Below are 23,170 nucleotides of genomic sequence, written 5' to 3' on the forward strand. Positions count from 1 at the left end.
ACGCTTTCTGACCTTTCTGTAGCAGTCACAGAACTGGACTAGCCATCAGCCACGTCAGCCTGTAGAGACCAAGGCTGAGCTGCCCAACCCCCTTCCTGCTGGGTGCCCGTCAGGGTCCTCTTCTGCCAGCCGTCTCGAGCTCAGCCCCTTGTCCCCAGTGTAGATGGCACCTCCTCTCCACTCTGGAGGGGCGGGACAGGCACACTCAGCATCTAGGGCCCGGGCCTGTGAAAGAGAAGTGCGAACACACAGTACAAATCAGTGCTGCACTCAGCGTAACTTTTAGTTAAGAGTGAAAGCTACTCAAGGTGCCAAAACTAGAATCCGATAAAAATTCAGATGATTGTTGTAAAGTAGTTGTCCCTGAGGTGGGTGTGGGCTCTGAGGGCTGCCTGGAAGGTGGACATCAGGTCTCCTTTTCCCTCCATCTGCTCTGGTCAGCTCTCGCTGTGCCAGACCCCCTGGGGGGGGGCAGGGTGTGAGGAGGGAGGAGACCGGAGGCGCTGGGGTGTCTTGGATTGGATCTGGAGTTTAGTTAGTAGTAGTGTGCCAGTGTCGGGGTCTTACTTTGACCAATGGCAATGTAAGATGTTAGTAAAACTGGAGACTGGGTGAAGGGTGTATGAGAACTCTGTCTTTGCAACTTTTCTGTAAGTGTAAATAAAACATTGAGAAGAAGGGGAGAGCCTGGGAGGCAGGGGAGCAGGGAGCAGAGGCTCTGGGCTGGGAAGGCAGGCGCTGGGGCCGAGACGGGGTGTTGTCAGAGCCCGCCAGCGGGGGCTGGCCAGGACACCCGGGTCTAGCAGTAAGGCGTCTGGATTCTGACGGAGCTTCGAGGCAGACCGGCCCGAGGCAGGACACTTGGCGTCTTGGTGTGTCTTTTGCCCTCTCTGTAACGTAGGACTCTTGTAAGGCAGGATGTGGTGAAGACAAGATACTGGAACTAGAAGCAGCACACTCGGGTGCCCATTGAGATGCTTTTGTCAGGAGTCCGAGTGAGGCCTGGTGGGGGGAAAGGCGTCAGGTAATTTGGGGTAGCGCTGGGCAGCACCCGAAGGTGTTGACAGCAGAGGATGCATTTCCTGGGTGTGGTGGCCCTGGCGGGGACTCTGCACTATGCTGGGGAAAGGCTGCCTTCTCCGTCCTGCTCCCCACTGAGCCACCCTTTACCCTTCCTCCTCGGCCGCCACTTGGCTCCACAGAAACCACTGGTGAAGGACCGGGAGGCGGAGCTTCTGTACTTCGCAGACGTCTGTGCAGGCCCAGGGGGCTTCTCGGAGTATGTGCTATGGAGGAAGAAGTGGCACGCAAAGGGCTTCGGGATGACCCTGAAGGGCCCCAACGACTTCAAGCTGGAGGACTTCTACTCGGCCTCCAGCGAGCTCTTCGAGCCTTACTACGGTAGGGACCAGAGAGGCCTCGAGGCCACGGACTGTCCCCTGTGGGGACCTTAGGCCAGAAGCAGCTGTCACCCGCCTGCCATGCTGTCCTTTCCCAGTCTCTCAGCCTGCGGTTCCCTGTCCACGTCGTGAAGGTCTTGGTCCCCCTGCTCTGTCCCTTTTTGCCCCAGGCCGGCAGGGTACAGGTTCCACACTCCACCAGGCAAACTCTCAGCCAAGCCATGCTCACTCCCCTTGTCTTCTCTCTGGTGACGGGAAATAGGAAACTGCTGGCAACTGGTGGGGTTACTGACAGACCCCACGCCCACCTCCAGCCAGGCTGCCTCCTGCCGGGCAGGGGTGTGGAAAGCCCTGGTAACGGACAGCTCGGCAGCCCACTGCAGTTCCCTCCACTCTGTCTTGACCATTGTGAATTGACAGCACATCTTAAGTCCTTTCCTAACAGTCCTGTTAAAAAAGTCAGTATTAGTTCTGAAATAAAGGCTCGTTAAACAACTTTGGTCTTAAGCAGGAAGGCCCCGTTGCAGTGGATGGCTGTGGCTGGTTAACTCCTTTTGTCTCTGCTTTGTCATGTGCCACGGACCCCTGTCTATGCCTCCGGGTCCTGTGGGAGCTGCTTCTCGCAGGGGCTGCTCTCCTGGCCCGCGAGGCCCGCCTGGTGCCTTTTACACAGCTTGTGGGGTGCACGGGACTGAAGAGATTAATGTGAGTCTTGTGTCCTGCCAGGCGAGGGTGGGATCGATGGAGATGGAGACATCACCCGCCCAGAGAACATCACTGCTTTTCGGAACTTTGTCTTGGATAACACAGATCGCAAGGGTGTCCACTTTCTGATGGCCGATGGGGTAGGTGATCTGCTCTCCATAGGGTGATGCTTTAGTGATCTATCATATTAGAGGCTTGGGACTTGTGGGGGGTTTTGTTGTATTTTATTAGCTCTTTAGCTATTCTGGAAGGTTCAGATAGTAGGGGAAGTTTGATTTATGGTCTTGTTCTTTTGTACTTATTTTCAGTGATAACTTTGTCAAGGCAGTGAACGTGTTGGACACCTTTGCTTAGAGCAGCTGGTCCTCCTCTCGTGCTTCCAAGGGCCTGGGCGGGCCGTGAGACACGGTGAGGGAGGACCGTGCCCAGGGTGCACTAGACGGCGCTAACCAGGAAGAACACTTTCGTCGTCTGTCACCGGGGCGCTGCTCCTGGCAGAGGCTGTCTCTGCATGGTCGCTCCTAGGCCCCTGGGTGGGCTGCCTGATGGGCCCAGAACCGAGGCAGCAGTTCTGGGAGCGTGCAGGGGCTGGCAGTGGCCGGGCTGATGTGGGTATTCAGGGAGCCCATTCCTGGGGCAGCAGCTGGAGGCCCCCCGGGGGAGCCTGCTACAGCTTTCTCATAAGTGTCCTGATGCACAGGAGGTCCCTGGGAGTCAGCTACCGCTGAGACCAGAGGGACAGTGGCAGTGGCACCAGTCATGCATGTTGGGGACAACTATAAATTTGGAAGATATTGCTAAACATTTTTGATTCTGGGTCATTTAGCTGTTACCTTCATAAGATTGAGTCGGAGAGACCTGGCTTGGGGCCTGCGTAAGGGACAGCAGCCTCATTTACCACTTTTTATTATTGTGATAAGAAACATATAACATACATTCACCGTCTCAGCTGTTTTTAAGTGTACAGTTCAGTAGTGTTGAATATATTAACACTGTTCGGAAACATCCTCAGAATGTTTTCATTTTGCTAAATTGAAACTATTCCTGTTAAACAACTGCCTTTTCCCCCTCCCCCGGCCCCTGGCCTCATACTTCCCTATGAAGTGGGCTCTGTGCTCCCTGCTGGGCTCTCACAGGGGGGGGAGGCCACTTCAGGAGCAGCACCTTGCATTTTTTTTTTTTTTTTTTTTTTTTGGTGAGATCAGTATTTTACTTTATTTTTTGTATTTTTCTGAAACTGGAAACGGGGAGGCAGACAGACTCCCGCATGCGCCCGACCGGGATCTACCCGGCATGCCCACCAGGGGGCGATGCTCTGCCCATCTGAGGCGTTGCTCTGTTGCGATTCTAGTGCCTGGGGCAGAGGCCATGGAGCCATCCTCAGCGCCTGGGCCAACTTTGCTCCAGTGGAGCCTTGGCTGCGGGAGGGGAAGAGAGAGACAGAGAGGAAGGGGAGGGGGAAGGGTGGAGAAGCAGATGGGCGCTTCTCCTGTGTGCCCTGGCCGGGAATCGAACCTGGGACTTCTGCATGCCAGGCTGACGCTCTACCACTGAGCCAACCAGCCAGGGCTGGCAACTTACATTTTTTAAACAAACACCCTGGCCAGAGACCCTGCCAGCTAAAGGGAGAAGCTTTGGGGTCTTGGGACTAAAAAGAGGTTTTTTTGAGTAAATCCTTGTTCAGCAGAGAAAGAGAGATCACTGATTGCAGAGTTCTGCTAATGTTTCTCTTGTCACTACCCTGGGACCCGTTCAGCGGTCAGCACAGAGGCTGGTGGGCCCACACGGAGCAGTCACACCACACGTGTTCCTGGTCTTGTCAGGCCCACTGGGCCCTTCTGCTTCCTAGCTTGTAGTTGGGGTGTGGCTAGCCAGGGCTTTGCCTCTGTTCTGCCTTACTTTTCCCTTGGATTCTTGAGTTTTATAACTTTCTGGACCGTTTTTGTGGAAAAGCAGATTTGGTCCCCCCATGGGTGAGATAGAGCAGGAAAGGGCACTGGACCGCCATCGGGCTGGCTTCTGCTGATAATGAGCCGTGTGACCATGGCAACGCCGTTCAGAGGCTGTATCTCATCAGGTAGTGGAGATGAGTGGGGACGCTTGAAGAAATCTCAGTGGCGATGAGGTAGGGCTGCCTTTTCAGCCTTCACCACTTGTCCCGTTTCAGGGTTTCTCCGTGGAGGGACAGGAGAACCTGCAGGAGATCCTCAGCAAGCAGCTGCTGCTCTGTCAGTTCCTCATGGCGCTCTCTGTTGTCCGGACAGGTGACCCTCCCTCAGCTGTCTCCCCACCCCAGCCCCGCTAGAGGCCCTGCTGGATAAGAGCATACACAGGGTTGGCTCAGAAGTTAAAAAAAAAATCTGCTTAGATCAGGTGACGGGTGGCAGAATGAGGGATTTAGGAAAGACGGAGCTATAGAATCCCCACAGTCCCCTCTACAGCTAAGTCTCCCCCTAAAATTGCCTCTGGCTTTTAATGGACCCCAGAGTCCCTGACTTGGTCATGTTCACTTCCTGAGATGACCTTATTCACCTCCGGGACTAGAACCCACTGACCGCTCCTGGTGTTTCCTGTCTCATCCAGGAGGCCACTTCATCTGTAAGACCTTTGACCTGTTCACACCCTTCAGCGTGGGGCTCATCTACCTGCTCTACTGCTGCTTTGAACGAGTATGTCTCTTTAAGCCGATTACCAGTCGTCCAGCCAACTCAGAGAGGTGAGGTTTCCCTCTCCATTTTAGGTGTGTTTTTTTTTTTGTTTGTTTTTTTATTTTTCCGAAGCTGGAAACGGGGAGGCAGTCAGACAGACTCCCGCATGCACCCGACCGCGATCCACCCGGCATGCCCACCAGGGGGTGATGCTCTGCCCATCTTGGGGCGTCGCTCTGCTACAATCAGAGCCATTCTAACGCCTGAGGCAGAGGCCACAGAGCCATCCTCAGCGCCTGGGCCAACTTTGCTCCAATGGAGCCTTGGCTGCAGGAGAGGAAGAGAGAGACAGAGAGGGGGAGGGGTGGAGAAGCAGATGGGCGCCTCTCCTGTGTGCCCTGGCCGGGAATCGAACCCAGGCCGAATGCACGCCAGGCCGACGCTCTACCACTGAGCCAACCAGCCAGGGTTCCCTCTCCACTTTAATCAGTTTCATGGGCTAAATGTCAGAACACAAATCTTGGTGCATTTCTCTGGCATGGCTACTCAAGCTATGTTATAAACCTTGACTTTTAAAAAAGTGACTAAGCCAAGAGGAGTCAGGATTTGGATCTTATTGGTTCTATGATACATCAGTTCAGCCCCTGCCTCCTCCACAGGCCTGAGTCACCACACTTATGTGGAGGGTCCTTGGTGTGGCCCAGGAGGGAGAAGGTGACCAGGAAAAGGGAACCTGGAGAGACGTGGGTTGGCAGGGGGGCCGCCAGCCGGAAGCACTGTTAGCATCCTGGGTGAGGCACAGTGCCTGTGCACAGCGTGAGAGAAGGTGCAGCCAATCCGAGCTGCTGGGTGGTTTATTAAAAACACACGACTCTGGGCCCCGCCCCTGGAGAGTCTGATGGGTGGTCTCTCCGGGCCCTGGTGACGCGGCCAGCCTGGCATGTGCAGGGGAACCACTGCCATCGAGTAGAAACACAGCCCAACGTGACGAGGAAGGATTTGGCGTGAATAGGCTTAAGGCTGGTGAGCTTCATGACTCAGGGAAGGCCTCGCTCAGTGGACTGATGCAGTTTCTCCTGCCAGGTACGTGGTGTGCAAGGGCCTGAAGGTGGGCATCGATGGCGTGCGGGAGCACCTCTTCTCGGTCAACATTAAACTCAGCCAGCTGCGCAACACCGATTCCGATGTCAACCTTGTGGTCCCTTTGAAGGTGATCAAGGGAGACCATGAATTTACCGACTACATGATACGGTCCAATGAGAGGTAAGCAAACCCGGTGGTTTTGCCAGCACCGCTCGAGGCGGGCGGGGGTGGTATCAAGACCAGAGAATGGAGGACTAAATGCTGGTTCTCGGTATCACTTTGTCAACCCTCAAAAATTGGTAACAGAATTGGTCTGCTTGTTCCAGGGCTCCCTGGGACTTAGAGTGCCTTGGGGACCCCCAGCCATGGGAGCCTGAAGGTAGGACAGTGAAATCTAACAGCATCTTTGTCCAGTGCCCCTGGAGGCAGGAGGACTTTCCCCTCACTTCTGTTTGTGAAGGGCCCCACGGTTGTTGCCTTGCCGAGTCCCGTGTAGAGGCAGGAGGTAGCTGGGAAGCGAGTGCGCGGTGTGCTTTGGACGTTTCTGGTACCAAACCTGTGCCTTTCACGAGTTCCCTGGATGTGCCACCTGAATGGTGTTATTGTTGTTAACCTTGTGTAATCGTCCTTCCTCCTCCCTGTTAGTGGTAGTAAAGTGAAGCTGCGACAGTGGCTCAGTTTTCTGAGTGGGCAGGCATTAGAAGTGTTTTGAGGTCGGTTGGAGAGCTGTATGGTAGCACAAGTCAGTAGAAGTGCTTACTTGGGGGGTCGTTTTATCCATTCGCTGGTCAGTGGACATCTGGGCAGTTTGCACATCTTGGCTGCTGTGCGTAGTGCTGCAGTGACCATGGGGTGCTGATACCTTTCCTAGATCCCGACTTCAGTTCTGTTGGATAAATACCCAGAGGTGCACGTGCTGGATCCTAATGGTAGGTCTGTTTTTGGTTCTTGCCTCATTGCACTTGCTGGTTCCTCCAGTATGGTGTTGAAGTGCTGAGAGCGGACACCCTGGCCTTGTTCTGGACTGGAAGCGTCAAATGTTGAACCGTTAAGTATGATGTTGGCTGTAGGTTTTTTTGTGGATGTCTTCTATCAGGTTGACAGTTTTCTTCTATTCCTTGTTTGCTGAGAGTTTTTATTATAAGAAGATGTTTAATTTTGTCAAGTACTTTTTATGTATCAATAGATATTATTTTTCTTTTTAATTTCATTCATAGTGAATTACATTGATGATTTTCAAATGGCAAACAAATATTGCATTTTATGATAAACTCTAGTTGGTCATGGGTTATCACTCATATATTGCCATATTTAATTTACTAATATTTTATTAATGATTTTTGTGTTTATGTTCATAAGGGATATTAGTCTCTAAATATGTATTCTTTTGAAGTTCTTGTCTGGTTTAAATATGTATGTCTATTTAAATGCTATAAATTTCCCTTTATAATCTTGTTATTAATACATAAATATATTAAAAGAAAAAGAGTCTAAAGTCAAAGAGCCTAGAAAAAGAAAAGCAAATTAAACCCAAAGTAATAAGAATAAAGGAATTAATAATTTTCTTTTATTTATTTAATTACTGATAGCATTTGAATATATCTATATTGAATTCTTTAGCTGAATCTCCCACATTTTGATATGTTACCATTTTTTCATCATTATATAGTTCAAAATATTTTTTAAATTTCCCTTATGATACGTTCTTTGATTTATAGATTATGTAGATGTGCGATATTTAATATCGATATTTTGGGATTTCTAAGATGCCTATTAGATTTTGTCCCACTGCACTCAGAATATATTCTGTGTGATTTTCATCCTTTGAAATTTATTAAGGCTTTTTTTATGGCCCATCATATTATCTATCTCAGTGAATATTCCAACTGCAGTTATTGAGTATAGTGTTCTGTGAATGTTAATTTAGTCAAGTCGATTCATAGTGATTTTCAAATCTTCTATCTTAATTGACATTTGACTAATTCTATCATTAGTTAAAAGAGGGCCGTTGAAGTTTTCAATTATAATTGTTCAGTTATGACTTGCCTTATTTTTCCCCCATTGATTTGAGAGAGAGAGGAAGTGGGGTGGGGGTGGGGGTGAGGGAGGAGAGAGATAAACATCAACTCATTGTTTTACTTAGTTTTTCCATTAGTTGTGCACTTACTGGTTGTTTCTCTTGTGTGCCCTGACCGGGGATCAAGCCTGGGACCTTGGTATGCTGGGATGACACTCAGTCCACTGAGCCGACTGGCCAGGGCCTATATGGTTTATCTTTTTATGTTCTTTTATTTTCAAGCTGTTCGTGTGTGTGTGTGTGTGTGTGTGTGTGTGTTATTGACTTGAGAGAGAGAGAGGAAGGGAGAGAGAAACATCGATTTATTGTTCCCCTTATTCGTGCACTCATTGGTTGTTTCTTGTATGTGCCCTGACTTGGGATCGAACCGCAACCTTGGTGTGTGGGGATGCTGCTCTACCCGGCCAAGGCTTGTCTTTGCGTTTGTAAATAGCATGTGCTTGATGTTTGGCCGTTGTGGCCATTCACATTAGATTCAGGCAGACGGTAAAGAAACAGTGGAGCCAAAAAATTGTGGGCCATTCCTTTATTAAAGTCTTGCACCGGCCAACGAGCACCACACGGGGAAATCACTTACCTTTCACTCAGGGCTCACAAAAAGCCCTGACACATTCTCCAGTTCCACAACCAGGAGAATCTTCTCTGGTTCCTTCTACAAACTATAGAAATGATCCCTGAAAGTATAGTCTTTCCGGTTCCTCCTAGAATCAAAGGCCCCACCAGTCTCAGCGGAGCTCGCAAAGCCCCTCAACTCTGATTCCCCATCTGTGTGACTTCTCTCTCTCAGCACAAACTGGCTTCTTCCTCAGCACTCTGCATTCACTCTGCTCTCACTCTACAAACATGGCTTTTTCTGCCTCTTCTCCAGCGAACATTAGCAAAACAATGGCCGTTCCCGAGCAGGAGGGTAATTCGCAATTTCACAGACCACATATACCTGGCCCTGCCCAGCCCTCAATGCAAACTATAAGTGAGCAAACATAAAAATCACATTATAAAACTTATTTTACCAATGGTTGGGTCTACCTTTTTATCTAGTGTGACAGTCTCTACCTTTTAATTGGGGTGTTTAATATACTTACTTGGACTGTGATTGTTGACATATTTGGGTTTAAATCCTCTGTCTTGGTTGTTTGCTGTCTGTTTATCTTGCCTTCTCTTTGTTTCTCTCTTTCTTCCTTCCTTTTTCAGGAAGTGAATTTAATATTTTTTAGTAGTATATCTTTTTTCTTTTTATCTTCTTGGTTTTTTTTCTTTTTATGCCTTTTGTGTATTATGTTTTAGTTGTTAACTCTTGAGATTACAATGTGCATCTTTAATTTATCAAAGTCTATTTTTAAAAGTATTCTGCTTCACGAACAATGTAAGAACTTTATCACAGTAAATGTGCATTTACCAACCTCCTTTGTGCTCGTTTTCTAGAAAACCTTACTTTACATTGCCATTATTTTTATTTTAAACAGTCTATATTCTTTTAATGAGATTTAAAGATATACACACTTATATGGGTATATCTTTTTTTTTTTTTTTTTTACAGAGACAGAGTCAGAGAGACAGGGACAGACAGACAGGAACAGAGAGATGAGAAGCATCAATCATCAGTTTTTCGTTGCAAGACCTTAGTTGTTCATTGATTGCTTTCTCATATGTGCCTTGACCATGGGCCCTCAGCAGACTGAGTAACCCCCTGCTCGAGCCAGCGACCTTAGGTCCAAGCTGGTGAGCTTTTTGCTCAAGCCAGATGAGCCTACCTACGCTCAAGCTGGTGAGCTTGGGGTCTCAAACCTAGGTCCTTCCGCATCCCAGTCCGACGCTCTATCCACTGTGCCACCGCCTGGTCAGGTCATTCTGGTGTTCTTCATTCCCTCCTGCAGAACCAGGTTTCTATTTGGAGTCATTTCTCTTTACTCTAAAGAATTTCTTTTAGCCTGTTTTTATAGTGCAAGTCTGCTGGAGGCTAATTCCTTTAGCTTCTTTTGAAAATATTTTTATTTCTCTTGCACTTTTGAAGGATATTTTCATAAGATACCGATTTCAAAGTTGGCAATATTTTTCGGTCAGCACTTTAAGGATACTTACTGTTCTCGGTCTTGGCCATTTGCCTCAGTGGATAGAGTGTTGGCTCGGAGTGTTGATGTCCCAGGTTTGATCCCGGCCAGGGCACATGAGAAGCGATCTTCTGCTTCTCCACCCTCCCTTCTTTCTCTTTCTCCTTCACCTCCCACAGCCAGTGGTTCGGTTGATTCGAGCATTGGCCCTAGTTGGAGGTTGCCAGATGGATCCCAGTTGGGGTGCATGCAGGAGTCTCTATCTCCCCTCCTCTCACTTTAAAAATAAAAATGATACTGCTCTCTGCTTTTCTTATTTTCTAATGAGAAGTCAGCCATTATTCTTACCATTGTTTCCCTGTATGTCACATGTCCTTTATTTGATCACATTGATGAGTTTTTTTCATCTTTTGTTTTTAGCTTGTTTACCATTATGTATTTATATGTATATATTTTAAATTAAAAAAAGATTTTGTTGCCTGACCAGGCGGTGGCGCAGTGGATAGAGCGTCGGACTGGGATGCGGAAGTACCCAGGTTCAAGACTCCGAGGTCGCGCGCGGGCTCATCTGGCTTGAGCAAAGAGCTCGCCAGCTTGGACCCAAGGTCGCTGGCTCCAGCAAGGGGTTACTCGGTCTGCTGAAGGCCCACGGTCAAGGCACATGTGAGAAAGCAATCAATGAACAAACTAAGAAGTCGCAATGCGCAACGAGAAACTGATGATTGATGCTTCTCATCTCTCTCTGTTCCTGTCTGTCTGTCCCTGTCTATCTCTGCCTCTGTTTAAAAAAAAAAAAAAAAAAAAAAAAAAAAAAAAAAAAAAAGGTTTTGTTTTTTTTTAGGAAGAGAGGAAGGGAGAGAGAAAGAGAAACATCACTTTTTTGTTCCACTTATTTATGCATTCACTGGTTGATTCTTGTATGTGCCCTGACTGGAGATTGAACCCGCAGCCTTGGCGTCTCAGGTGTATGCTCTAAGCAGCTGAGCCACCCAGCCAGGGCTTTTCTTTGCTGTTGTTGTTATGGATTCTGCTTGGGGTTCTTTCACCTTATGTCTATATATTGATTTCATTCATCAATTGGGGAACTTCCTAGCCATTATATTGTCAATATTTTTGTCCTATTTTTTCTTTCTTCAGCTTCTGAGATTCCAGTTACCATATATTTATGTTAAACTACTTATTATTGTGGTATCGCTTTTTTCTCTGTGTTTCAATTCGATTTTCTGTCCTCAAATTTCTGATTCTTTACTGCGTTCAGTCTGCTGCTAAGCCCATCAAAATCATTCTTCATCTCTAATATCATATTTTTCATGTCTATAATTTTTTTTTTACAGAGACAGAGAGAGAGTCAGAGAGAGGGATAGACAGGGACAGACAGGAACGGAGAGAGATGAGAAGCATCATTAGTTTTTTGTTGCGACACTGTAGTTGTTGATTGATTGTTGTCTCATATGTGCCTTGACCGTGAGGCTACAGCAGACCAAGTAATCCCTTGCTCAAGCCAGCGACCTTGGGTCCAAACTGGTGAGCTTTGCTCAAACCAGATGAGTCCACGCTCAAGCTGGTGACCTCGGGGTCTCGAACCTGGGTTCTCCGCATCCCAGTCCGACGCTCTATCCACTGCGCCACCACTTGGTCAGGCTCATGTCTATAATTTTTATTTACTTTTAAAAAATATGGTATCTATTTCTGCTGATATTCTTCATCTTTTTATGCATATTATACACCTTTTCCAGTAGATCCTTTTATTTTAAAGGCCTGTTGATAATTCCAACATTGGGACCATCTCTAGGTCTTGTCCTGTTGGGCTGTTTAGTCTCTCATCAAGAGGTCCTATTTTCTTGCTCTATCATAGTTTTAAGTGAAATGCCAGTGTATGTAAAAGAGCAATGGAGACTGAAGCAGAAAGGGCAGCTGTAGGTGTGTTGAGTCAGCAGTCTGCAGACTGGGTCTGGGTTTTGCCGCTCCGTTTCTGATCAGCTCACTGCTACCTTCATGTTAGTAAGGGTGGGCGCAGAACCTTCCTTTAGCAGGACTCGGGAGCTAGTGCATGAAGGGTGTGACTCATTTCTCCTACTTTCCCCACAGCCTTCAGTGGGCCCATGAAACTGTGCTTTGGGGTGCAGTCAAGGGTGTTCTCTTTTCTCCAGCCCTTCCCCCAAATATACATGGTCGCTGCTTCTGCTGAACTTTTCTGTCCTGATGGCTCCTGGCTCTGTCTTTTGGTAATCCTTCTGAGATCAACTATTTTTTCTCTTTTAGCCACTGTAGTCTGCAGATCAAAGCTCTGGCCAAAATCCATGCCTTTGTTCAAGACACGTGAGTCCTGCCCACTTTCCAGAGTTCACTTATTTTAAGGGAACCTCTCTTCGTTCTGCTCCTCCCCTTGAGCTCTTTATTTTATTCCAACAAACATTTAAGAATATGTACCCTTTTGTCTCCTACTCCGCTGTGGTCTCTGAGGCATGCCAGAGAAGCGTCTGGCAGGAACCTTGCCCTGGAGTGGAAGACTGTACGGTGTCTCTGGGAAGCTGAGGGTATCCTAGGAAAGGGTACAAGAAAGTTACTAGCAGTGTGTTGGGGAGATATACAGAATACATAACTCGGGACATAGAATGCAGAGTGACCAGAGGGGGAGGTGGGACTGGTGAGGGAACACCGCCGGAAGGGGCCAGCAGAGTAATCAGCTTTCTGGGGCACGGTGATGGCCACTGCATTGGACTTATGGGGCTTGTGTCAGCGGAGGAGGAGTCAGAATGTACCGCTGGGGGACTGGGAGGCGGGTGGGTGGGGAGCCCGGGTCTAGGCGGTCAGCAGGGCAGGCCCCCCCCCCCCCCCCCCCGTTGTGGTGGTGAAGACACATCCCTCTTCGTGTACACCTGCACTCCCCCGTCAGGAGCAGGGCCTGTGAGTGTGACAAGCACTCCGGGCGAACGGCAGCGTGGCTCCGAGTGTGCCCACGGTCATGCTTGCGGGCCTCCTCTCTGGGCATCTGAGGGGAACAGAAGGCACACTCCTTGTACCTCATGGAGGTTTTCAACACTTGCTGCCTTCATTTTCCCAGGACCCTGAGTGAGCCTCGGCAGGCGGAGATCCGGAAACAGTGCCTTCATCTTTGGGGGGTGAGTGTCTCCCCAGCCCGTTGTTGCTCCAGGGCAGTAGGCTTGCCCCATCCGTGTCGCCTGAAGGTCCCCTGCCCCATGAGGAGCCTGCCTGCCCCCACAGCCTCCAGAGCTGGAAGTCTCAGCATTGTGGGTGTCAGTCAGCCCCTTGGCCTGTCACTGCCAGCGTGGCCTGCAGCTGGGTCATAAAGGACGGGGTAGGGGAACGAGCTTTGTGGTGCTGCTGGCGGCCCCGAGTAGCAGCACTGGCCGCACAGAGCCCCAGGGACAGGGCAGTGGCACACAGGTGTGCTCCCGGGGGCCGAAAGGGAGAAGGGACTGCCTTCTCCTCCTCCATCCCCTCTTGAGCCCGGGCTGTGTGCAGGTCCCCAGGCTGACCCACCCCCTCGCCTATATAGACTAACACAGCTTTGGTCAGAAGTACATTTGAAAATCAAAGCTCCCTGCTGTCTGTTTTCAGATCCCTGACCAGGCTCGAATTGCTCCTTCTTCCTCAGACCCAAAATCTAAGTTCTTTGAGCTAATCCAGGTAAGTTTTTATTTTCACTAGTTATCTGGTGAAAATAAAAAGGCCTAATCTAGACCCCAGCTGCCTGGCCTCCAGAGGGCTGTGCAGGCACCACTGGGCTCCAGGGGGCTGGCTGGGAGGTGGGAAGCTGTGGTGTCGGGTATGGGGTTCCCCAAGAGCCCGTCCGGCGGCCTGAAGACTTCTCCCCAGATCCGCTGTGCTCAGCATTCCTGCCGCCCGGAGTGTGGTGCAGACTGGCACTCCCTGGCGAGCGTAGGTCCCCTGAGACCTGCCTGCAGGGGAGACATGAAGTGGGGGTGGAGTGGGGGGGTGACCGGGCAGGGGAGCTGGCAGAGGCCCAGAGGGGCTGCCAGGAGAGCTCTGTGATGGGCCTGGCCTAGCCCTAGGCTCCCTGTCCTGTTTCTAGTGAGCTGGGCCCTGGAATTCTTCTGCCTTGTTTTTTTCGAACACCCGACTTCCAGCTTTTCCCTGGGTTTCATTTAAATCCGCCCAGATTACCAAAACCACTGTGCTGGTTTTGAAAATGAGATTGAAGACGGCCTCAAAAGAATAGCATGTGTCTATTTTTCTGAATGGGGCGGGAGAAGAGTTAATTGCTCTCAAATCAACTGCTGGCGAGTCCTCGCCTTCAGTTTTATTGAAGGGGCTTTTGTATTCTGGTGACATTTCCTTACAGTTCAGGTAAATCTGTCTGCACCTGGAGATGTGGTGGCGTTTCCTTTCCCGGGTTCCCCTAGGTCCTAAAGGACACTCCAGGCAGACAGAGTTAGATCCCATTAGTGCTTGGTCAGAGAGGGCAGGGGTGCAGGGGCCCTTTCAGAGAGCAAGTGCTTCCTGTCCCTCACCTCTACCAGCCTGCCCCCACTCCTGTACAGGCCCCCACACTGAGCGCCTGTCCCTTCCCCCAACCCAGCCGTGTTTTCTCTGACCCGGGGCTGCAGGGCACTGAGATTGACATCTTCAGCTATAAGCCCACACTGCTCACCGCCAAGACCTTGGAGAAGATCCGGCCAGTGCTCGACTACCGCTGCATGGTGTCCGGCAGTGAGCAGAAGTTCCTTCTCGGCCTGGGGGTAAGTCTGCAGCTGGCTCCCACCGGTGAGGGTGTGGGACCCTGCCTTCTGTCTGGGAAGCTGGACAGCTGCCTGCCACACTCAGTGCGTGTTTACTTGGCACCGAGGAGCGGGCGCTGTGACCCCAGGGAAGGTATTTCTTGAAACTTTCCTTCCTTCCTTCCTCTGAGTTAGCCTGCATTTTCATTCATTCATTCTTCCTGTTCATGTGTTTGCTTGTTCATCTGTGTGCATTGCTAAAGGGAACACTGCCTCTTTCTTTGAGATAGGGAGCTTCCTGGGCTGGTAGGATGGTCAGCAGGCTAATCTGGCTTGAGCCATGGGCCATGTTTTGGTAGCACTGCCACCACCCCATGCCATCTCTTCTTGCAAAGACACTGCCTGTTTCCTCTGGGCCCTGGAGTCGAAGGCGAGCGGAAGGCAGGCCGTGGCAGGTGGCATGGTGCTTGGTCGGGTGAAGTCGTTCCTGCTGGTCCATTCCACTCTGACCTGTCTCCGCACAGCTTTCTCTCTCCTTCCTCACTTTCTGTCCTCTCACACTTCTCCTTTTACTTCCTTCCCCGTCTGCTGTCTGGAGCCCTTACCAGACGCGTCTCAGACATGCCCGCTAAGCTGGATCTGTCTTGAGGGCCACTTACTGTGGACTTGAGCCTCTTGAATGGCGCCCTGAGGTCTGTCCCTATACCAGGGCTGAACCCGTCTCTGCTTCCCTCCCACTGAGCTGCTGGGGACAGCATTACCTTGTCACTGAAGTATAGCCGGCTGACCTCTCCTAGACATCTGACATTTCCCAGCCCCATCAGCTTATAGTTACCAGCTAAAAGCCCTTTTCAGAGCTCCTACCCCTCTATCTCTGTAGCTGCCTGACCCAGCCCTTTCTCTGCCTGTAGAAGTCGCAGATCTACACGTGGGACGGCCGCCAGTCAGACCGCTGGGTCAAGCTGGATCTGAAGACGGAGCTGCCCCGCGACACTCTGCTCTCTGTGGAGATTGTCCATGAGCTGAAAGGCGAGGTCAGCGCTGGTTCTGCTCATGTGTCCTGGCCGTGTCAGTTAGGGACCTGGGACAGCGAAGCCTGGCCCCTTCTCCCTGAGTTAACGGGGTGACATTGTGTGTGGCGTTTGACAGGCCAGGGCCAGGGGAGGCTTGATGATTCCCCTCCCCCTGGCGCAGTTGTCTGGTGTATTCAGGTGGGAGGGGCCGCAGTCTCCACATGTGAAGGAGGAGACCTCTGTCATCTCTGCGCCAAGGGCCCGACTGGGCCTGCTGCGTGGTTTTTGGCTGCTGACTTAGTTTTTGACCAGGGATCCCATGGGAAGCAGCAACTTTCCCACGAGCTTTGGATGTTACAGCCATGCGATGACTCTCAGAATCGTCAGCGGGACAGTGGACAAGGGTGGGAGGCCAGGCCTTTGGCTGGAGCACCACGGTGGAGTCTTACTGGGTTTGAGATTCGGGGGGGCTCATCACCCAGCGCCTCAGATCTCTGTCTGCTCCGAAGCCTGGGCCGGTCTGGTGCTGAGAATTAGCTGGAAGGGAGGTGGAAGAAATACCCTGTGTTTAGAGCCCGTCCCTTCCCTGGCTGTGGGCAGAGTGGTGGGCAGAGCGGACCCAGGCTGATGCCTGGCAGGGCGGGCAGCATACTTGTCCTTCTAGGGGAAGGCCCAGCGGAAGATCAGTGCGATCCACATCCTCGATGTCCTCGTGCTGAATGGCAGCGACGTGCGGGAGCAGCACTTCAACCAGCGGTCGGACCGGGCCCTGGGGGGCGGGGGGGGGGCTGGGGCGCTTCTCTGGCAGCGGCCTCCAGGGCTCGGCCCCGTTGTGGGCCCTCTCAGCTTGAGGCTGTCCTTGGAATTTTCCTCCTGCACCCATGGGCTACGTCCAGGGGTGGAGGGAGAAGTTGGCGATGGCACTTCAGTTAGCACTTGGGCCTTGCTGGTCGGAGACACGAGCACGCTCCTGTTTGCCACAGCTGTTCAGATTGCAGGGGACATTTGCATTAAGGTTGAGCAACAGGGTCACATGGGGAGGAGAGTCTTCTCTGGAGAACATGTCTTATGCTTGGACGGTCCCAGTTAAGCCAGTTTATCTGGAGGCACTCTGTTGGTGGCTGCATGTCTCATGAGTTGTCACAGAGGGGGACATCTTGCGCCGCCATGATGCCGACGTCATTCCTCAGTGGCCTCATCTGAGTGAGTGTACTGTGGTGGCTGTGGTTTGGGTGATGGAGCAGACATTTGCAGTAAAAGCGATATTGAGGTTCTGGATGCAGCTGGAGGTACAGTTCAGGGAAACCAAGATGTAGCAGAACTAGAGACCAGAACCCAGAGAGAGGGAGGGCGTGCAGGAAGGCTGCTGGAGAAGGGCAGGCGTTTCCTGGGGGCAGAGTGCTGCTCTCCCACTGGCGTGAGACGCCCTGGCGCGGGTGCTGATGGAGGCCTCTTCGCTGGCAGCTGAGCGAGTCTGTTTGGATTGTAGGATTCAGCTTGCTGAGAAATTTGTGAAAGCTGTTTCCAAGCCTAGTCGGCCTGACATGAATCCCATCAGGTGAGCACAGCATCTCTCCCTCCCAAGCCCCCTCCCTGTCCCACTCTCCCTGTCCTGTCCTGTCCTGTCCTGCAGGGGATGGAGGGCTCACTGGAGGGGACCAGGCGAGGCTGGTGTTGGAGAGAAGATGCTCTCGATGAGTGACTGTTTGGGGTGCTAGGCAGGTGGCTCCTGTCCCCAGAGGAACTCCCCATCCTGCTGGGCCTCCACGGAGAGTCATCCCCAGGGGCTAAGGTGTCCTCCTTTAAGATGCTCGCACTCCCCTGTGAGTCACACTCAGGCTGAGTGTCATTAGCATACCACCTGGCCTTGTCAGTGAGAAAGGTTCCTAAGGGAATGGGAGGTTTCGAACATGAAGGAGAGAAGGATGGTTTGAGGGAGTGGGCTCCCTGGGCTTGGGGAGAAGGCCGGTGTGCTGCCGTGTTAGGCTGTGAGCAAGTTCCAGGGTCCTCGGGGAGGAAAGGAGAAGGAGCAGTCGGGAGCAGACAGACGAACAGACTGCTCGTGGCTTGGCCAAGGTCTGAAGTTAATACCTCTGGGGCCTCATACGACTAGAGAATAAGGTGTCTATTTATACTTTATCAAGTACTTTTTAATATGAATATGCTTAGTTAAAATTAAATCTAGGACTGAGAATGCTTTTTATAGAAGTCTTCTGAAAATCTAAAAGCAATTTCATTCTGTGTTTGCAAATGGCCAGTCAGCCTGGTCCCGAGCTGCAGCTCCCAGGGACTCGGCTTCCATTGCTGTGGCCAGGTTGCTGGGTCCCTGGGGACCTTCCCCAATGGGAGTTCCCAGGTTTTTTCAGTGGTCCCCAGAAGTGGAGGGCTGGCCACCAGACAGGTGGGCTCCTGTGTCCTGGGTAGAAGTCGCCCTGCCCGCTATGGTAACAAGCCTAGAGGGACTGTGTAGAAGTTACTGCTACAAGAGGGCCTGAGGTCCTGCAGTTGGACATAGACAAGAGCTTGGATCTTGGTGCTCGGCCTCTGGTGGCGGTGGTGACCAGCTGGGGTGGGATGCGGGCAGAGACGCCTGTCTGCCACCCTCCTGCGCCCTCCTGTCGGCCGTAAGCACAGCTGCACTCCCCAGCTGCCCTGGGGTGGGCCTGAGGGGACGCTGGTGGCTTGAAGACCTAGGGTGTGTCCACGTGGGACAACAGTGCAGGACCGCAGAGTGACAGGCTGGGTTCACGTTCTTGGGAGGTGGGCGGTGTAAGGGCCTGAGATGGAGGGCGAGGACAGGCACGGCCTCTGCCAACCGACCGCCGCCGCCAGGACAAGTACGTCCCCAGTAACCCTTTGTCCTCCCCCCGCCCTGCAGGGTGAAGGAGGTGTACAGGCTGGAGGAGATGGAGAAGATCTTTGTCAGGTGAGTGACTCAGGCTTGGCGGGCGTTGAGGTGGGGGGCATTGCAGTGCCCAGGAGTTGCGGAGATGGTGGGGGGTTGGCGCTGGCAGCTGCCCGCCCCGCCTCCCTAGCCTCGGTGCAGCACAGTGCCGCACAGCCCAGAGCCCCTGGCTGCAGCTGATTCAGCACCCTGTCAGGAGGGAAGCGGGTGCGTGTGTGTCAGGCAGAAATATGGGCTCATTGGGCTGTAATAGTTACGATTGTCCCTGCGAGGGGCAGAGCGGCTAGCTGCTTGAAACGCCATAAATCCCAGCTCCTGGTGCTGACAGGGACAATGCGCCTGGAGGGGCAGGGCAGCGGAACTGCTTCCCGGGACTCTGAGCTGTGGGGGGTGCTCAGACCTGTGGGTCTCGTCCCAGGTGTGCGCCCGTGTCAACCGGCACCCATGGGCTCAGCTCTTACCCTGATTGATGCCACCCTGAAACACTTTAGCACTAGGTCAGGGCTGTGCCATTCCCCTGCTCCATAACTGAGCCCAGGACCACACTCTCCCGCCGGCACTGTGGCTGGGAGCAGCACACGCTGGTCCCTGCCTCGGTTCCGATGTTGAACTGAGGTGAATGCAGTGGGCAGTGTGATTCTGAGGACAGCACAAGTGACGCTGGGGCTCTGTCTCATGCACGCGCCTTGGGGAGACCAGGTTGGAGATGAAGGTCATCAAGGGCTCCAGTGGCACCCCGAAGCTCAGCTACACGGGGCGGGATGACCGGCACTTCGTGCCCACTGGTCTCTACATCGTCAGGACAGTGAATGGTGGGTGAGGAGTGGCTGGTCCCTTTCCCTGTCCCTGTCCCCGTCCCCACTGCCCAAGCAGGCTGATTGGCCCAGACCCTGCCTGAGCCAGAGCAGAGGGTTCCCTACGAATGTGAGGAGCAATCGGACGGGCATTTCTCTGGGGTGTGTGGTGCGGGGGATTGTGTGCCCTGAGCCTCTCTTTTCCTTGGTGGGTCCTGCGGGATAGGTTGGGGTTGGGAAGAGAGAAGCCCACCTCGTGTATGCACGTGGTGTCTTCAGGGCGGGAAGAGGACCTTCCCATTGGACAATGGCGGGTCCAGAAAGTCAGGCTTGGCCATTTGCACCCCCTGTGGAATCCCTTCTTCAAAGCCCTCTGGTTAACAGTCCTGCTCCCTCTGCCGGGTCCGAGGTGTTGCCTTGGTGCAGGTTGGCAGGACTGGGTGGGCTTGTGAAGTAATTATCTTAGTTGTCCTGTGCAGCCCCTTTGGGCTGGTGATGAAGGCTGTGTCCTCTCGTTCTCTGTGGGCACTTTGGGGGAGGGGAGCGGAGGAGCATGAGTGGAGGAAGGCAGACCTGTGTGGCCTGACCTGTTGCCCATGGGCATCGTGCCCTTTCTGGGTCGCTCCTCTTCCTCCCATCAGAGCCGTGGACGATGGCCTTCAGCAAAAGCTTTAAGAGGAAGTTCTTCTACAACAAGAAGACCAGAATGTCCACCTTTGAGCTCCCTGCAGATGCCATTGCCCCGTTTCAGTAAGTGGCCCTGCTCCAGGCCTGCACCTTGGCGGCCCCAGGCACTCCTGCCCGGTGGCTTGCCAGCCCTTTGGGATGCAGCCCGGGTCCCCAGACCTACTGCTGCCCGTGCAGGGGCTCCTGTGAACAAGGGCCAGGCTGTCTCACAAGCTCGGTGAGAGGACAGTGATGCCGGACCTGCTGTGATGGCTGGGGGTCCTGGGTGGGAAGGTCCCATGGAGCAGCCACTGCTGGCACAGCTTCCTGACACTGTCCTGGTGGTGGGGACATGCCAAGTGCCCACAGCCCACCCCTCATTAACTCAGGGTCCCAGCTGTCCCTTGTCAGGACCCATGCCCATTTGCCAGTGTTGGTCATTGGTTCCAATAGCCACCGGTAGCCCTACTGTGCCTAAAATTAGCTCGATACTAGTGTCAGTCACTGCGCTAACACTTCTATCAGAACAGCACGGACAGATAGGCCGGGACTGGCGGTAATTGTAGAAAGGCAGTGAGCAGCAGCTGTTTGTTGGGAAAAGCTGATTCTAGGAAGCAGGGAGGAGGAGCTGGAGCCTTCTGAGGTGCTGGCTGCAGAGGGAAGGCCCGCAGGTGGGGTCACTGATAGACACCACCCCCCAGAAACACTTGCCCCTAAACCCCTAAGCTACAGTTGCTGGGACTGTGTGTGTGTGTGTGTGTGTGTGTGTGTGTGTGTGTGAGAGAGAGAGAGAGAGAGAGAGAGAGAGAGAGATATCTCCTGGTCCTCTGCACCTGATGCAGCCCTCTGACCTCCCTCCCTTTTTCCAGCATCTGCTACTACAGCCGGCTCTTCTGGGAGTGGGGGGATGGCATCCGTGTCCATGACTCCCAGAAGCCGCAGGACCCGGACAAGCTGTCCAAGGAGGACGTCCTCTCCTTCATCCAGACGCACAGCGCCTGAGGGCCCGGGGACGCCCGCTCCTGCTGAGCGCCCTGTCCTGTGGGTGGGGGGGCTCTGCTGGGGCCACAGCACCGGTCCCTTCCCCTCCTGGAAAGGGACCTCGGAGCAGACACTGCAGCCTGGCTGTGCGGGGCGGGAGGTCTCTGTTTCTCCTGAGGGGCTCCGCTGGGGGCCTGCAGAGGACACTCGCGTTCCTTCTGGGACACCTTTTAGACTTCCCTCCCCAGAGACCTGCCTGGGAACTCGCTCCCTTCCGGAACTCGGCCCGGAAGCCGCTGCTCTGAGGCGGGTTTGGGCCAGGACCCAGGGTGCGGACAAGCAGCAAACGGCGAGGCTTTGGCTGTGCTGGCCTCCGGCAGCCTGCGGACTCGCTTTTCTGAGTTCCTGCACGGCCCTGAGGGTGGCCTCGCCCCAGCTGGGCCCGGCTTGGCACTGGGCCCCCCGGGTGGGCGGAGGCCCACTGTCAGGAGCTGGCCAGGAGCAGCTGCTGTACAAATCGAGGTTTTATTTCTCTGAACTTGCTGTTTTGTTGCCAAGTTGACGATTTTCTTGTCTCGTCCCCCACCCTGTCTCGGTCTTCCCTGGAGTTCACAGCCTAGACCTCTGACAGTCCCGCCGGCCGGGAAGGGAGGTGTGCGGGCCACGTCCCTGACACCACGTCAGGGTGCAGCAGGTAGCGCTGTCCTTGGTGGATGTGACTGCCTTCCGGGGCGATGGAGCCTTCCTGGGCCGCATCCCCCTTGGACCTGAACCTGGGGCAGCCCTGGAGGGGCAGGCAGCGTTCTCGAAGCCCTGTGTCTGTGCCCGGCAGCAGCGGCCGCACTGCGGTGAGGATGCCTCACCCTCCTTGGCCACAGCCACCTTGCTACCCTTCCCCTCCTCCCCAGTAGGGTACAGTCACTTCTGTCGTTTATGGTCACTCCATTTCCTCCACGGTGGTGGTGCAGGGGCAGAGGGGAAGATGGGCAGTGCTGGGTGGGGAGGCCCCTGGGGTGGTTTGGAATGGGAAACCCCCGAGATGTTTACGCAAGCTCCCTAGGGTCCCATCCCCGTGCTGGGCTGGTTTCCATGGAGATAGGGTGGAATGGGCTCCACCTGGGGGTGGTCTCCAGCCAGCATCCTGCCCCCCCCCCCCCACCGGGTTGGCAGCAGCACTGCTAAAAATGCTGTATTTCCACCCAGTTCTGGGTATATCTTGTGTGTCTTGCGGAACCTTGGGTCATTAAAGATAAACATATTTTTATGCCTCTGTGGCTCTGGTGGGGCTGCTGCTGGCTGGCCCCAGTGCTGTGTGGTCTGGGGCTGGTGTGGGCGGACGGTGGAGGGGAGAGGGTCTGTTTAATCAGAGCCTTGTCTAGCTCGGCTCCCGGAGCTGCTGTTTGCTCCACAGAGGGGCCTGGGGAGCCGGGCAGCGATGCAGCTCCTGCTGGAAGCCAGGAATGGAGGATGAACGAACCCCCGGCCCAGAGGAGTAGGGAGGCCCTTTCCTGCTACGTGAATCACACAGCTCACTGGTGGTGCTGTGACAATCCGGGATCGGCCCGCTAACTGCAGTAACAGGTGTCAGACCAATTAGTGCCACTAGACCAGAGGAAGAGCGAGGGGGAGATGGTGTCACTGGTCCCTGGCAGCGTCCCTCCCTCCCATGCCGTCACTGGGGGCTGCGCTGAGGTGGGGGACATGCAGGTACTGAGGGCGCCTCCTGCCCCTTTCCCAGCTGATTCCCCTGCCGCCTGCCCAGGCCTCAGGGCTCTCCTGAGCTTCCACACAGCTCCCTTCCTTGTTACCTTACAGGGTGAGCTCAGCTCCCACCAGTGGGCCCTTCAGCCACTGGGTGGCCCCACTCCACCTTGTCCCAGCTTCCCACGCAGGACGCTTGGGCTCTGTGCTGGGGGCAGTGGGGGTATCTATCTGTGGCCCCGCCTGATTTACTGGCCACTGTCACCGTATGTCTGGTCATTGCCATGGCTCCTGTCGCCCACTCACTCTGCCAGTCCTCACCAGCCTTTCAGGCAGATTAACTTCTTGTCCCTGTGTGGCTGCCATGCGACCCCTCAAGTCCCCAAGTCGCCCTCTGCTGCATAGGCTGCATTTTTTCTGCCATAATCTCCGGCAGTGGCTCTGAC

The 23,170-nt window shown here is 53.3% G+C and overlaps 1 protein-coding gene across 3 annotated transcripts in view; it reads left to right on the top strand.

Moving 5' to 3' along the window:
- The window catches only part of CMTR1 (cap methyltransferase 1), a 50,808-nt gene extending 28,519 nt beyond the window's left edge, over nucleotides 1–22,289 (top strand). For all 3 annotated transcript variants that reach the window (XM_066239888.1, XM_066239971.1, XM_066239805.1), the window contains 16 exons: nucleotides 1,203–1,401; nucleotides 2,127–2,245; nucleotides 4,273–4,369; nucleotides 4,689–4,821; nucleotides 5,837–6,016; nucleotides 12,224–12,280; nucleotides 13,026–13,083; nucleotides 13,544–13,612; nucleotides 14,554–14,685; nucleotides 15,576–15,698; nucleotides 16,342–16,433; nucleotides 17,167–17,235; nucleotides 18,556–18,603; nucleotides 19,282–19,394; nucleotides 20,018–20,126; nucleotides 20,912–22,289. In XM_066239888.1, coding sequence (XP_066095985.1) covers nucleotides 1,203–1,401; nucleotides 2,127–2,245; nucleotides 4,273–4,369; nucleotides 4,689–4,821; nucleotides 5,837–6,016; nucleotides 12,224–12,280; nucleotides 13,026–13,083; nucleotides 13,544–13,612; nucleotides 14,554–14,685; nucleotides 15,576–15,698; nucleotides 16,342–16,433; nucleotides 17,167–17,235; nucleotides 18,556–18,603; nucleotides 19,282–19,394; nucleotides 20,018–20,126; nucleotides 20,912–21,044 — 1,731 coding nt within the window. In that variant the 3' untranslated portion in view covers nucleotides 21,045–22,289. The remainder of the gene's footprint in view (nucleotides 1–1,202; nucleotides 1,402–2,126; nucleotides 2,246–4,272; nucleotides 4,370–4,688; nucleotides 4,822–5,836; nucleotides 6,017–12,223; nucleotides 12,281–13,025; nucleotides 13,084–13,543; nucleotides 13,613–14,553; nucleotides 14,686–15,575; nucleotides 15,699–16,341; nucleotides 16,434–17,166; nucleotides 17,236–18,555; nucleotides 18,604–19,281; nucleotides 19,395–20,017; nucleotides 20,127–20,911) is intronic.
- The last annotated feature ends 881 nt before the right edge of the window (nucleotides 22,290–23,170 follow it).

This window comes from Saccopteryx bilineata, chromosome 1 (assembly GCF_036850765.1).
Source record: "Saccopteryx bilineata isolate mSacBil1 chromosome 1, mSacBil1_pri_phased_curated, whole genome shotgun sequence".
NCBI classification, from domain to species: Eukaryota; Metazoa; Chordata; class Mammalia; order Chiroptera; family Emballonuridae; genus Saccopteryx; species Saccopteryx bilineata.